We start from the raw sequence: 15830 nt of genomic DNA, 5'->3' as shown, positions 1-15830 counted from the left end.
CTCTTCCGTGGAGGTGGCAGGCGTACAGGCACATAGCCGCGGGAAGCTGTTCTCCACTTGGCAGTGCCAAGGATGGATCCTTTTCTTCTCCTCAAAGTAACTTGCCTTCGCCAGTAAAACAGGAACAAGCAAAAGCAGAAACATTACCTGACCTGAATGCAGAAGTACTGTATGAAGGTAAGAGGCCATGGTGGTGCTATTTCTTCACGAACCTTCAAATGATGCTGCCCTTTCAGTGCTACCCTTGGTTCTCCTTTTTTGGCCTGTTTATCTAAAACCTTTATCTGAAGTTCCTGACTTTCACTTGGCTTTTAGCACTGAATTCCTGTGGTCACTAGCATACAAAGTACCCTTAAGTCGAGGTAAACATACAGTGTTTTGGGTAGAAATGTCAGTCTGGAGCTACTCTTTAAGGGTTTTTCTTTTAGTAACTCTGCCTGCAGGAACTGAGCATTTGCCTGTTCCTCGTAGTCGTGCAGGTAGAAAAGAAAGGCGTTTGTTGGCTGAGGATGGGCGGTGTTGAGCACGAGTGGGGAAGGCAGCGGCCTGAATGATCACGGCTGGACAACAGGAGGCAGCAGAGTGTGAAGCTTGCTGAGGCACTGCATTGATGAGCCGTGCTCGTCCAACTCGCTTCTGGGGAAAGGAGCGATACAAGATCTCCCTGGTGATGTTGCCCAGAGGAGACTGCCTCCCTTTATAGCTAAATGAGGATAAAAAAAGTACCATGCTCTGAAAATAATTCTAATATGCTGAGGAACCTTTCTCTGGGTTACTAAGCAGTCTTAAGTGTTCAGATTCTGCTTTGAGCCCAGCCAACTTTGATCCTACAGAGCTTATTTTTGGGGTGGCTCAGAGCTGGAGCTGAGGTCTGTGTGTTTGTGCAGCTGGCTCTGGAAACAGTGCTGCACCGGAACTGACGGGTCAGCCAGCTCGTATGTGTCTGCACCTGCGGTGCAGTTTATCTACATGCCAGATTTTTATTTGCCAGCAGACTTACTGTTGTGTATGTGTGCGTGAAGCATTTTGCCCAGCTGGCAGTGTATATAATGGAAGAAATGTAATTGCTAATTTTATTTTTTTTTTTTTTTTGTAACGCGAGGTATGTTTCCTGATAGGAGCTCTAAAGAACTTAAAGTTGCAAAAAAAAGAGGCATCTGTGCTTCTGGAGTGGACCTTGGGGTATATTGGTTTGGTCCTCAACAAGTTAAAATAAAATACTTAACATTCATATAGATTCCTAGAAAGTTCTTGTTCCTGTTTAAGAAGTAAACATTGCTAAAAACATGTTGCTGTGCTTTTGTTTCTGAGGCTTTGAGAAAAAGAAGTGGCAAGACCTTCAACAGCTATTGAGCTAGTCTGTGCAAGTCTTCCTGAAAGATTAGAATCATCCTGCTTTGGAACCTGTCTTGATAGCTCTGGTGTGGCTTTGTTTTCTTGACATGGAAGAGTGTTACTGTAGCGTCTAGGAAGTCATCATGTGAAGGTACAGGGCACAGCAAATCTCCATCCTGAAGAGTTTATAATTTGGGCTGTGGATCAGTAATCAGTTTGATTATTGAGGTGAATGGTACCAGCCAGCCTGCAAGCAGTAATCCTGATCTATCTGCTGTGAGCTCCTGTCAAATGAAAAATAGATCAGTTTAGAGAAGTATTTTTTTAAAAAGACACTGAGCTCTGTCACTTGAAACACGCTAAGGTGAAACAAGCATAATGATGTTCACTTGGAAACATTAATGAGTAAGAAATGGAGCTTTATTTCTTTAGATGTCAGAGGTGGTAGCAGTTGACAGCTGTTCTGTAATGGGTAAAATGTGATAGCTTGGTTGGAGTTTGCTGTGAAATACCTTGAAAGTTTAAAAAATAGGCAGCTCAGGCATCAGATTCAGAAGAGGCACAAAGTAATGGGCTTGTCGGTTTATGAAAAATAATCCTTGCAGTAGTCTTTCAGCTGGATGTGGTCACACAGGAATGCATTTGTGAAGGCATGGAAGAAGATTCTTCTTCAGGAAGGTGTTGTAATCTCTTGTCTGCACTGATCAAGGCAGCAGGCTGAAAGCAGGCTTGCTGGGTACTGCACCACCTGGGTTTGGCCACATGAGCAAGAGTTGATGGGCTGAGACAAGGAGATGGACCATGTTTTCAGGTGTTTCCAAACAGTAATAGATTGGCTGTTAGACTCACACAGTGTTCCTGTATATTGAAATGGATTTTAAGAGATCTGTATAGCATTTGATGAGAGTAGCTTTGTCTTTTACAATATGCATTTGAATGTTCTGCATTTGTTTCTTAGACTGGGATGACATCCCACCTTCGTCTGCCTTGGAGGAGATTTCTGATGAGGAAGCCGTACAGATCATAGCAGAACCTCTTCTCCCCCTTCAGTCTTCCACGCTCCGAGATTATGTTGATCACTCGGAAACTCTGGCGAAACTTGTCCACCTAGGTATGCGTGATCCTCTTTATGCTGGTTTGTCTGTGTCTGGAGCTTTGGCGAGTCTATAAGTTGTGTTTTGATCTTTCTGGTTGCCTTGTAAACTTGAAAATAGGAACAGTTACCAATGGGTAAAAGCAGCAGAAAGTTGCCCAGGGTAAATGGAAAAAGAGAGGGAACTGCATGACTCACTAGCAATGCTGTATTGCTTGAAGGCAAACCTGGCTTGTTTTAGGCCCTCGGTGTTGCAGCTGCTAGAAGGGAGGCATCTCCCACAGCTTCCAGAGGTGAAGAGCACTTTGTGTTACTTGATGAATCTTCTTTTGGGCTGGTTACGGATGCTTTAATTTGCTGCAAAAGAAATTGCAGCTCTCTGTCCTTGGAGGGAAGGAAGAAGAATGGTTGCTGTGCAGAACCTCAGAAGCGGGGCACAGTAAACTGGAGAGGCAAGAAGGAAAGTATGGAAAAGAATCTTACTTCTCATGAAAAAGCACTTGGACAGTGTAGGGGTAGCCAAGTTCAGTGTTGCTGGCCACCTTCTCGTTTCCCAAAAGTGCAAGGAACACTAAGAGAGGTTGGAGAAATAAATATCTGAAAGGGGGAGGTCTGGCCCCATGCAGTAACAAATGGCTACATGTGAGCCAGTATCTAAAAGCGCTTCTCTGCAGAATTGTTGCCTTTCATTGTCTAATGGAGCTGGGAATGCTTCTGTGCAACAAAAGTAGGTTTCTACATGGTGGCAGGTGCTAGTATACTTGATTCCTCACATGCAGGATTCACTGCAAACGTCTTCCTTCAAAACATAAACTTGGCAAAAGTGTCTAAAATGACTGCTTGTTTTATCTGCAATCTCCACAATAAGCAAGGTGTTGTGTTGAGCAATTAAATAGTGTTAAGTTGGTGCAAAAAAAGTAGTAGTCCTACAAATTTGTGTGCCTTCGTGAAACATTTATAGGAAGTAGGATATATGTTTAATTAAAAAAAGATTCTAATTTCGTTTGTTGTAGGAGTTGACTTATCTCAAGTGGAGAGACGCCAAAAGGCAGGTCAGCTCCTTCTGACCTTAGACTTTGAAAAAGATATAAGGAAAATACTTCTGTTTCTTAAGGATGTGGGTGTAGAAGACAACCAGCTGGGACCGTTTCTGACCAAAAATCCATACATCCTTGGTGAAGATCTGGAAGCTTTAGAAACCAGGTAAGCCTTACAAATAGTAGCGGAGTGTTAAGCCCTTTGTCATGAAGATCTAGTTTCCCAGTTGGCTTAACCCTGTCTGACCCTGTGCTTCTGCTGTTTTCTTTCTCACTCGATCCCTGGCTCCACGTTCCTGTGCCTTCCCATCATTCAGCATTAATATGGTGGTATCACAAGTCAAGTCAACACCCTGATCGACCTGAAAATTGATCATTAACAAAATTTACTCTCTTCCCTGTCTCTGCCACAGAGGAAGCAGCCTGCCATCCTAGGCCACTTGCTTTACCTATGTCAGATTAGATTCTAAAATGTGAGTCCCTGAGGCTTTACCTAAGTGTGTAAAATAATATTCAACTCTTCAGTCGTGCTTTGAACTGCTCTTCTAGATGAACTGCCTACCTGTACCTTGTAAATTCTGCAGTAAACAAAGCAGACTGTATCTCTTCTGTTTACATCTAATGGCTGCAGAAGGTTTTGGTGGCTTTTTCTTTTCCATTGTTCAGCTCAAACAGAGGGCAAGGCTACAATGAGCTAAGTTTTGTGTGCATTCACACTTGTATGGACCTACACCATTCATCAGTTCATAAATCAACCTTCTTATTCTGAAATTACTTGACAGGCTTGCGTTAATTCAGCAGTTCTTTTACAGAACAACTTGTGTGTGTTTGCACTTTGTGATGAACTCAAAACATCATGGTATTTAAAAATGTCAGAAAAGAAGGTCTGTCTGGCTGTTGAACATAGTAGCTGTTCAAGACAGAAATCTGAAAGTAATGGCTTTTTAGAAGCACATTAGTAGACTCACATCTAACGTAGACTTGATCTTCGTTCTCCTCTGTTCATCCATCCTCCAGTTCAGTAAGTGACCTTTCAGAAAAAATATCCAAAAAGCACCTGTGTTGGTTTTCAGCAGTAATTTTGAATCTAGATGTTGCTTATACTCTCCTGATGAGGAGGGGGGGATTTGCTATGATAAACATTGTAACTCCTCTTTGAAGTCAGATTTGCTTTTCCAATTTTTTTTTTTTATTTTCTGCAGCTGATGTTTGTTGTTTTTTTTTTTTTTTTCCTGCAAGTTTGTCTCTGGCACTGGTGAATGTTTTCCTGCAAGCTTTAAAGTAAGCGTGGTGCAGAGGGTGTATGGCAGGCTGCAAAGTGAATTTGTCTCAAATAGCTGTCTTGTGAAAGCTGAGTATCACCTTTGCATAAACACTTCAGTGCAGATGGACATGGTATTGGTTACATCACTCTGGAATGTTTTATTGCTATGGATTCCCCGTTGCCAGGAAACAAAACAAAAATTTCAATAGGTTTGGCATTTGACTTCAGATAAACACTGTAAAAGTCAAAGCATTCCATAATTCATAATAATTCTGACAGTTGCAAATCACTGTCTGTACTGCAGCTGCACCAGATGCTTTGTTTTACAGTATTGTTAATGATGACTTAAAACTGTTAACACGCTCCACAGAGCTGCTGACCCCTATAGCAGAACAAGGGCTAACCTCCAGCGCTCACAAATTCATCTCGAACTTTGGTCAGGTTGGGTGATTGTGCTTCCGTAAAATACCAGTGTCTAGAGTCACTTTATTACAATATTGCCATCTGTCTTTTAAGCTTCTTGCTTTTCCAGGAGGCGAGGAAATGGTTCAAAAGTGAACCTTAATGACTTGTTAACAGAAAACAAGTGGAGGAGAGTCGGGATAACCAAAAGGGTTTGTTTTTCATCTGCTCATTTAGATATATTTCTAGGATGCTTGGCAGTTGTGTCCTTGACAAATTGAATGGCAGAAGTGTAGCCAAGTTGCACTGAGAACATAATGGGATCATTTTTGAAGGTCCCCTTTTTCAATTTTGTGTTCTACGTTTGTGCCCCTGCGAACATCTCATTGTCTCTGAGGCTCCTGCAGCCAGTTCCACCAGCCTTGTCTGGAGCCCAGGCTGCTACGTTCTGTGCTGGGCTGCCTGCGCAGGTAGAAGTTGTTCCTCTGGAGCTTGTTCTTAGGTCTTCTGTCTAGAGGTTTTTGGCTTGTGATGACTTCAGTTTTGAAGGTTTGTGGAGAGAGAGGGAGGCTGTAGTGACTGGAAGGTATTTTTATTTTTTTGTCTCCGCAAGATGTCATTTAATGCACAGTCCCATTTTTTTCTGAATATCTGCTTCTGCAGAATATTCTGCAATCTATGTAGTATCTTAATTACTGCCAGATAAAATCGGTTCTCTCAGTTCATCTGACAACAAATACTTCTATATGCTTATCTATAACCAAAGTGAACCCTTCAAATTGTAGTTTACGTTTTTGTAAATGGTGGCACGTGGCTTAATCATGTCTCTTTTTATTTTGTGTGCTGTATTTCGCCCCCATTCCTTTTTCTGGGAGCTATGGTAATAATCTACTGCAAGTAGTACTTGAACTAGAATTTCACTTTCACCAAAGTCAATGAAGTTTGGAAAGAAAGAATGGTTAAGCATAACAACTTTAGTCAGCTCCATTTCCTTGCTGACAACCAAATGTTCTCATAGAATCATAGAATCCTTTAGGTTGGAAGAGACCTTTAAGATCATCAAGTCCAGTGATTGGACCGGTGACTGAAAGTAGGGACCTACTGTAACCAAAGTAGCCAGCTGATTCAGAAACGTCTTTTTGGACAACGCCTCAACAGATAGCATTGTTGTATGATACTTCTACTCCAGTGCTATTGGCAAAACAAGGATGTATGAGGTATTATAATACTCTGTTCTTTCAGCAGTAGAAATGGAATTCATTAAAATAGCAAAAGGCTGTATATATCTTCCTGTCCATACCTTACGATGATCTAGTAATGTGTTTGCAGTCTAGGAGACAGGCTTGTAGTTAAACGTACGTTAACATAGTTATCTGCTTAAGTACAGCTGGAAGGAATTAAAATCTGTCTTCAGTATTGACATTCTGCTCTGAGGTTTATTGTACTTCTAATTAATTGGAAGGGATGGTATTTTGCTTTTATGATAACTGCAGATTTCCCCCTAATTATTTTTGGCAGGGTTGCATGTTAATGCTAGAACATCTGTCCGTTTGTAAGATATCACTGAGGAATTTAAGCAAGTACTGAATAAATGGAGGCAATAAAATTTTCATCACTGGATTTTATTTTGTTTTTGTTCTTTCTAGAGTGGCTTACCTAAAATCAAAAAAATTTGGTAAGGCAGAAATTGCGCAGATGGTCTCAAGAGCTCCATATTTGCTGTTGTTTTCAGTGGAAAGACTGGATAACAGACTGGCTTTCTTCAAAAATGAACTTGGTCTCAGTGTGAAAAAGGTAGACTCTACACTGAAATCTTTAGGTCCTTTGTTAGTCACAACTGTAAGGGCTGGGAACTTAAAGTGGTTGGAGGTTATCCACAAATATTACTGACATTACCCATGGTAACACAGGGTTACAGGAAGATAAGATGATTTTACCTGCATACAGGAGTAATATGGACGTCTAACGTTCAAAGGTCCTGAAGTAATGTTCTTGAAGATGATCTGCTGCAGGTTATTGTCAAGCAAGCATGTGTGTGTCCAGTTTTATTATCTGAGGTGAGTCAGGACTGAATCCATTGCTGAAACAGCAAGGAGCTTTTTTAACTTCAAAAAAATAAATTGACTCTCTTAATCTCTTCAAAATACTGTAACATACTTAACTCATTGGTGAAAAATAGTCTAATGTGCAATTTATCATATCAAACTAAATACCAAATCATATCCTCAGCTCACCAGGAGTAACCCCCAGGTTTGCTCATGATTGCTTACTGCACTATGTGCTTAGCAGTTATTTAGCACCATGCTTGGGGATCTTCAGAGGAGGTAGTGGCTGGAGTGTCTTGCAATAAATGAGCAGTGTTGTTTTCTGCAGTAGCTGGGGCTGGCAGTAAATGTCAAGTTCTAAGTGGAATCTGATGTTCTTCTCTTGGCTTCTATTAGCTGAACAGTCATAGCTGTTACAGTTCCTGTTGCTGACCTTTCCATACCTTGGGTAGCAGATCTCTCTGGAAAAGGGTGTTGTCACTGCCTTGTACTCGGGGCAGATTGCAAGTAATCCCATGGCTTAGAGGATGTGGAGTCATTTCTAGTATTGCTGTAATACTATGGTCTAACCAGATCCCAAGGTAGACAAATTCCACTGCAGCTGAAAAATCCTTTTATGACCTCTGTTGGGCAGCATTTTATTTACTTTTTAAAAAAAGATGGGAAGAAACAACTTGAGCACTGAGGGAGATAGGGCACTTGAGTGTGCTTTCGACTTTAGGGGTTTGCTTTTACTCCCTTCTCCTGACTGTTTCACAATACCTATGTTATTTTTTCTTTTCCAAGTGAATGTATATGAATAAGTTAATACACTGCTGCTTCATGCAAACTCATCTTTGGAGTAGAGATAAAATGAAATGGAAGTGAAAGGGCATCCCTTTTCCAACTGGAAAAAAAAAAAGTTATATGAGAGTTCTATCTTTCTTTCACAGATGGATGCACAAACAAGCTTTCAGTACTAATCTTCCCTTTGTGTGTTTTCCCTAATTGTAGACAAAGGATCTAGTCATTCGTCTTCCAAGGCTACTGACTGGCAAATTGGAGCCTGTAAAAGAAAATCTTCAGGTGAGCTTGTTTGTAGGTATTGAAAGTGTTTTGTGTATTCACATAGTTTAAGAGTTCTCTGGAGATAAAATTATTGAAGGACAGTCCTGCATAGAAAGAATTTCATGAAATAATGTTAGTGGAGATATAAAATAACTGAGGATTTTGTTAAACAGTTTCTTTTCCTCTATAGCTTGCAAGCTTACAACAAACATGGAGAAGTATCTTACTGTCTCCTACTCTGATGTAGGTTACAAACTTCATCTGGTTCCTTTCCTGCCAAAAGTTGCTGTCTGAGGTTACAAATTGTTAGCCATTTCTTTACAAGGAGTGAAAAATAGGGGCCCCTTAATTATTATTGGTTTTTTTGCTAACTTGGATTGTCCATGAGAATTTAGGAGCAAGAAATGTGCAGTTGATTATTTTCCTCTTGGCAGGTGGCTAGTCTGCCAAAATATGCATTTGACACCTATTGTCTGATAGCAGATGGTCGTTATTAACAACTGTTGGGTAAATAACTTCAAACCCACAGGGACCCCTTTCCCTTTTGAAACTGTAACTATGTATTGGTTTAATTATTGTGCTGTAAAGCCATTGAGGCCAAACAGCATAATGTAGTGCAACAGTTTGAGAAATCCCATTATCCTATAATGCATAACTATGAATTAAAATATATAATTTTCAGACAGACTTACTGCTCTGAAACTATTAAACACTGGGAATCCTGCAATCTGAAATGTGAGTGTGGTAAGGGAGCAGAGTGGAAAGTAACAGACTGTTCCAATTAATAGTGCTTTCTTTCTAATGAACATTGTTTCCACAGGCTAGGGATTCACTGTGTCATAATGAATGTGGTTTTAAGATCCTCAGTTCTATGTGACTATCTTTATCTACCAAAAAGTGTATAGTGTAGCATCCTTATTTTTAACATGCTCTAGAGAAAGGAAGGATTTTTAGGTCCTCACTGTTAGGATCTACTGATACTTAGGAGCGTCAGCCTTTCAGGAGATTGGATGTCTCACATTCAGAATCTGGGTTCAAGACCTGGATGTCCTAAGCTGGTGATGGGCAGGCAGTAGTCAGAAAGTGAAATCATGCACCACCAGTTCAGAAGTGATCTGATGGTGTTCCTCATTTGGAGTGGGCAGTTGTTTAGAAACAGCTGCTGCAGCTGATGCTGGTTGTCAAAAGATACCAGTCATGGACTAAATGAGGTGAAGGATGTCTTATTCCATCCTCTGAAGGTTTCATCAAGCACAGCTGGAGACTTACTGACAAGGTACAACTGGAAAGCTTGCACTACCACTGCCTGGTGTGGGAATCATAGAGTATGTTGAATATTCCTGGGGCTTGCACAGTGGGGATATTAGCATATATTGTCTAGTGAGTTACCAAATATTTAATGTTTGCTGTCAAACTCGATGCAATCAAAGCAACTTATGCTTGAGCTCACTGTTCAAGTCAAGAGAAAGCTGCTCCATCTCACAGCTACAAAAGAAAAGATCAATATTCTTGCCACAGTTACTTCTACAGTGGGGCCAGCTATCCTTCTCCACTGATTTCATGTCAGATCTTACTCCTGTTTGTGTCTATTAAGGCAGTACATTACCCCTGCCAACTCAGATACATGGAAGACACCACTAAAGGGCAAACACATCTCTTCAGACTTGAATGCTGTCTTAGTTGATTAGTATTTCTTGTGATACATAAATATTTGTAAACCAGATAAGGAGGAAACAGGGTTGAAAGACCTGATTATAGTCACCGCTAGAAACAATTCCCTGTAGGGACCTGGAAGTCCTAAGGTAACTTCAAAAGCCAAATTCTAAGCCCATCCCTTTGTGTTTGCCAGGCAGTTTTGGGAAAGAGCTGCAGTCTTGGCATATCAAACTGGAGGAAAAAAAAAAAAAAAAAAAAAAGGTACTACCTTTTTGCCAACTGAAGAAGTATCTGAGTTGGATTTTAAAGTCTGGTTATGTTACTGGCAAGCACACCCGCTCCATGGCTGAAAACAAGCTGCTTGTAAATGTCACTGGAGGACAGAAGAAATGTCTGAGTTACTAGAGACTCTGGTATGCTGAATTCCTTCCTCAGCAACTCAATGAGCTGCTTGCCATTCTGCACTTTGGGATGAGTGCTCATGATTTTATTGAAAAAATGTGGTTTGCTTTCCTTTTGGGAAGCCATAACTAAAGTCAAGGCAGTCTCTGAAAAGATACCTTACTTTAGATGTTAACCAACTGTAAAATAAATCAAATACACCACATACTCATCTCTTTCAGGTTCAGCAGACTTCAGTTGAAGTCTACAGGACTGAAATTATACTCCCTAATATGAAAATGGTTACATTAGCAAAAAGAAGTTACACATGAACAAAAGTAGTCACTAGCTGCTTGATTCCTGTGTTCTACAGAGCTCAGCAGCTCCACAACTAGACAGTCAATCTCTTGACAGCTTGGTGTTGAAAGTGATAAACGACTCTTAGGGGAGAATTTTTATGCTTGAAACAGCCGTGCATACTGAGACAGCTGAAAAATACATAGCATTCACAGAACTCATCTTTACTTCAGGGATACTCTATAAACAAATTACGCTTCAATCCAGAATGACAAATAATTTGCAACGTCTTACTTGAGAAGAATTGGAGTGGCGGATATTGTGGGTTGCATTCTTGTTGCTGAGTGACAAAGGGTAGAAGAATTTTGCATTAATTTATTTCAGTGGCACGTTACAATAGGCTGTGTTTGCTGTAGTTAACTTTTGAAAATAATATTGTGCTCTGTTTCAGGTTTGTCAGATTGAACTTGGTTTTCAACTTAATGAAATTCAACAGATTGTGTTTAAAACCCCCAAGATTTTAACTGCAAGTAAGAAGAGACTCAAACAGACATTTGACTACTTGCACAACATAATGGGCATTCCCCACCACATGCTTACTCGCTTCCCTCAGGTGAGCTGTTAACCTGGGAATAAACTGTGGGTGCTTTTTGCACAGCTGCTTCAGTGCTGAAGGTGGAGCCTCACCATATGCAGGACATGTGTGAATTCTCCAACTTGTCTGTGACTTTTACTCTAATTGGGAAAACTTTTCTTAGCAGTTCAGCAGCCACTGAGTAATCCAGTGTGGAGCTGCCTTTCTCCCCCGGCACATGATGGTACCACCCCCAGTCTTGGGAATTGTTAATTTTCAACAGAAGTAGTCGTGCCCATCTCTTCTGGATTCATGCAAGAGACATAACTGCCTGCTTTAGGGATTACTGCCCTGAAATTTTCCTTAGCTGAGAGACGCAAGGGAAGACAGGTCATGCAGAAGGTGTGTTCATTAGATAGCATGTATATTAAAACGTTTCTTTTGGATTTGTCTAATTAAAAAAAAAATGATAGATTCTAGGATCTGAAAACATAGTTTAAAGATAAAAGACGTTCTGTCCATTAGGCAATTAGATTCTCATTGATCTGCCTGTTGCTGCAGCAATAGCTAAAAAATCATGAGTGAAAATAGACTGGTTTCTTGATGACTGCTTTTTTTTTTTTTTTAAATCTCCTCATTACTGTTACTCCCTCACAAATTAAAATTTGAAAGCATTAGTCACTTCTTCCAATGCTGACATGCAGTCACACTAGCTTCTTAGCAGGAAAAAACGAAAGCACAGATTACAACTTCTGAACTGCAACAATTTTCTTCCAAAGCAAGTTTGTAGGAAAGCTGGCTAATCTAAACTGGCTCAAAGGCCAAAATTATGTGGAAATAAAACTACACCCCACGATTTTGATTACTTGCTTTGCTATTTAATATATCTCTATTTAACAAGGATGCTTGCTGTAACTCCAATCCAGTTGTTGCTTTTGCTCTCTTGACCTGTAGGTGACCAAAGGTCTTGCTTACTTCTTTCTTAGTTAGCTTCTTCTTGGCTTCATGGTGGTTCACCTCATTATTTCCCTTCCCTTTGTTGGAAGGGTAAGTGGAGAGTTTCCTCTGTTCCTTGTTCTTGGCACAGTCACCCTCTGTCTCTCCCAATCTTCATTTCCATCCTCAAAACCTGTGAGTTCCTGGATATGGTTTAGTGCAGCTCAGTCTGTATATGGTCTGGCCATTAACTTCTGCATTCACAAATGCATGCATTTCTTTATCTGTTCTTCCTTTTGTCCTGAATGAGAATAATGCTGAAAATAAGTGGCATATGGGACTTTTTTGTCAGATCCTTTCTGATGTTACAGCTGCTGTTGCAACCTTCATGACATCCTTCCTGTCAACTAGCTCCATAAATGGTGGTTGTTTTTTTTCCCCTGTCCTCTGGCTGCCTCTTAAAGTTCAAGGGAGGCAGAAGAGGAACAGTAGTTTTGCTTTCTGTCCTAGTTCAGCTTAGTTTGCATCCTCATGAAATCCTTCCTTCAGTAGCGTAGTCCCTTCTTTTTAGTAAAACCTCTGCTCACTTCCATTGCTCTAGCATTTTTTGTTTCCACCATTATCTTCTCTAAAGCATCTCCCTCTTCAGCTGTACTGCTCAGGAATGCAGAATTAGATCTGTGCTTTTAAGACTTAACTAGTGTCTTATCTCTTGTCTTAACCACTTCTCTCTCTTTTTAGATGTTGCACTGATTTCTTCCATATTTCCCTTACCATTGTTGTCACCTATGTGACAAATGTCTTCATAGGTGTATCTCAGATATCTTCTTCATATATCTTCAAAGGTAGCAGCAGAAGACAAGTGGTTGCTTTGAGCCCCTTCACTGTGTCTTCTGGCTGTGTTAGGACAGGGGGCAGAGCCACTCCCCTTTTCCACTGCCACTGGGCAATTCACTCATTTGTGTTACACCGTGTGGCCACCCATTCATTTCCTCTGTGTAACAGTGCTCCTGTGAATCCAGCTCTACAAATCAGTACTTGTGATAGTACAGGGGAAATGCTTAGGTACTCTTGCTCCCTCTTTCTGAATGTCTCCTCTCCACTTTCCTGGCTGTGAGTACACAAAAGCAGCATTGTTATCATATATAAACAAAAACCTGCCATGCCTGAGAGCTGTATCACTCCCTGATTTCCCCTGTGTGCCTATGTCAGCATATTGTATTGAAGCATTTATTTGAAATTTCAATAATTTATATATAAATGTAACCTACCTGGTGTTTGACATAAATGAGAAGGTGCAAATTATTTGTTTTTTTTCCTAGATCTTCAGTTTGTCTAAAAAACGGTCTTATTTTAGATTCATCCGAGTCTGAAATTTAGACAACCTAAAAGATTCTTCCCTTTCTTTCTTAGGTTTTCAACTCAAAGCTATTACGAATCAAGGAGAGACATAAGTTTCTTACATTCTTGGGAAGAGCCCAGTATGACCCAGCACAACCCAGCTACATCTCTCTGGACCAGCTCGTATCCTTGCCCGATGAGGTGTTTTGTACAGAGATTGCCAAAGCTTCTATACAGGACTTCGAAAAATTCTTAAAAACACTTTAATTAGTAACACATGTAAAAAGGAATAAAGCTATGAAATAAACATATTTTATAAAATTATTCCCCTTTATGGTCTCTTAACTTCTTAATTACTGGTTTAAGAAGTTGTTGCTTAGGAAATGTTTGTAGGATTTAAAGGCTCACATTAATAATATTTATAGTGACTTCAAAACATACTTCAGAAGGATTTGGTGAGTATCTGTTGATTGCTACTGATTCAATCTTTGTAACTGCTAACTTAATTCTGAGTGAATGATGAAACACACTGATAGAAAAGTAAAGTGTGTTTGTTTTTTTTTTTCTTTCAACAGTTTGAGTTCTGGGAGATGGGAAAACTGTTGAGTGACTTATTCCCTGTGTTGTTCTCTCTCAGCCCTCACCCTCCCTCCCAAAACTTAGAACTACAAGCAAACGCACTGGTGAAGAAGTGATGTGTTTACCTGCTTTTAGTTTAAGAGCTAATAGCATTATTTTCCCTATAGCATAGAAAGAAGTATGCTGTTACGTATATGAAGCCCCTCATACAAAAAGGTATTTTTCAACAGGTTACAAAGATATTTCTTTGTGGAGCTGGCTGCTGAAATTAATATCCTAAAAGCTGTGCTGTGAAACCATTAAGTTTCTTTGACATATCAAAGAAAATCAACAAACTGAATCTAGAAAAATTACAGGAAGAAAATAAAATTATACATGGCTCTGAAATCTAGAAGGAGCTTGTTTTAAGTCACTTTCCCCCTTGTTGAGGAAGGGAAAGCAGTGAGATTTGCAGGGCTTTATTATACAAGTAACCATATGGAAAGGGGCTGTAGTATGTACTTAGTTGACGAGTTATCTTGCTTGGTTATAACTGAAGTAAATGCTAACAGTAGGAATCACAGGAGTATTAAAAGTACTTAATCCTATCGGTAAACAATTTGCCTTAATAGGGAATTATCAAATTCTTCACTGTGTATTTGGGCAAAGTGAGAACCTGAATAAACTCAAATGTAAACTGTCTGATAGCTTATTGTTTAGAAGTTTCCATTCTTTCAGTTAAAACAGTTAAGGAAACTGAAATCCAGATGTTTTCATTTGGATTTCAGCTTACTTAATGAAAAAGTCTCAATGTTTTAAAAGCTCAGTGTTGGAGCTTAAAATAACAATTTGTGTGCAGATAGCAGAATAAAATTTTAAAGGTTAAATTCCCCTAATAAGTAGGACATTGAGGTTAAAGAGATATCTAAAGAATGAGAATAGTAGTGATCTCTGGACTATGAACTTGGGTCTTTTTATCCAAAATAAAAATTGGGAATTTGTATTGCATCACCTATGAAAATTAGCATTGTCAGAACAAGCAGAGTGCAAAATTAATTACTAGGGCGTCTTCACTTGAAGCACAGTAAAAAGCCACATTCACAGTCTGTAATATATATCTGAGATGGTCTCTTGGTTTTGGTCTCATGTTGCTCACTCCACTGGCCTGGGAAGATCAGCTGAAATCACTCATTAAGCAGGCTGCTCTTGGTGGGAATGCATAATAAATTTGATCTAAAGTGGTGGCTGAAACGTGATGGCTAAACACTCTCCTCCATTCCCTCTTAAGTAGCTAATCCAACATGCTTACTTAGATTTTGACTGTACTAAATGCTAATAAACTATTTTCTTCAACCAACTAGTAAAAATTATAACATCCACAGTAAAAATGTCAAGGGAGAGTATGGGGGTTCATAATGCCAAAATGAGGACTGCTTTTGCAGATTTACTCCGCTGTCGTCACGATCTATATTGCCATATGACAAACCATTATAATAGAACTTGTATCATTGTAGTGAGAATGGAGTTAATGCACTTCACTCACAAGAGGGAAGTAACATATTTATTGATACAAGACAGTGTTTCAGCAAAGTTTGAAACAGTAAATGCAACTTTAAGGAAAAATAATTCAATGGCGAGGTATACCTCTTTACTTACTACACAGAGGACAAGCTAAAGGGGAGATTATGGGTACAATTAAGACTGAGTGCACCCTTAGCAAGATTCAAAGTTGAAGCATGATAGAGATAATACATACATAACACTTACCAACGATCTGTTGGAATCTCTCAACCCTGGGGAATATCTTTGACAGGTGTTCCTGCTCAAGGGGAGATCCTGGAGTGCAGCCAGCTGCCCTGCAGGA

The 15830-nt window shown here is 39.8% G+C and overlaps 1 protein-coding gene across 1 annotated transcript; it reads left to right on the top strand.

Annotated features, from left to right (window-relative positions):
* Positions 1-64: 64 nt before the first annotated feature.
* Positions 65-13732, top strand: MTERF3 (mitochondrial transcription termination factor 3; the record flags this gene model as incomplete). Its single annotated transcript, XM_008937951.1, has 7 exons — positions 65-177; positions 2294-2446; positions 3442-3631; positions 6778-6925; positions 8170-8241; positions 11009-11170; positions 13481-13732. Coding segments are annotated over 7 exons (1033 nt in total), but the record flags the coding sequence as incomplete, so codon positions are not given.
* Between the last annotated feature and the right edge of the window lie 2098 nt (positions 13733-15830).

The sequence above is a fragment of the Merops nubicus genome, unplaced genomic scaffold, assembly GCF_000691845.1.
Source record: "Merops nubicus isolate BGI_N331 unplaced genomic scaffold, ASM69184v1 scaffold22603, whole genome shotgun sequence".
Classification (NCBI taxonomy): domain Eukaryota; kingdom Metazoa; phylum Chordata; class Aves; order Coraciiformes; family Meropidae; genus Merops; species Merops nubicus.
The sequence above is the reverse complement of the archived record's forward strand: the minus strand, read 5'-3'. Positions and strand labels throughout refer to the sequence as shown.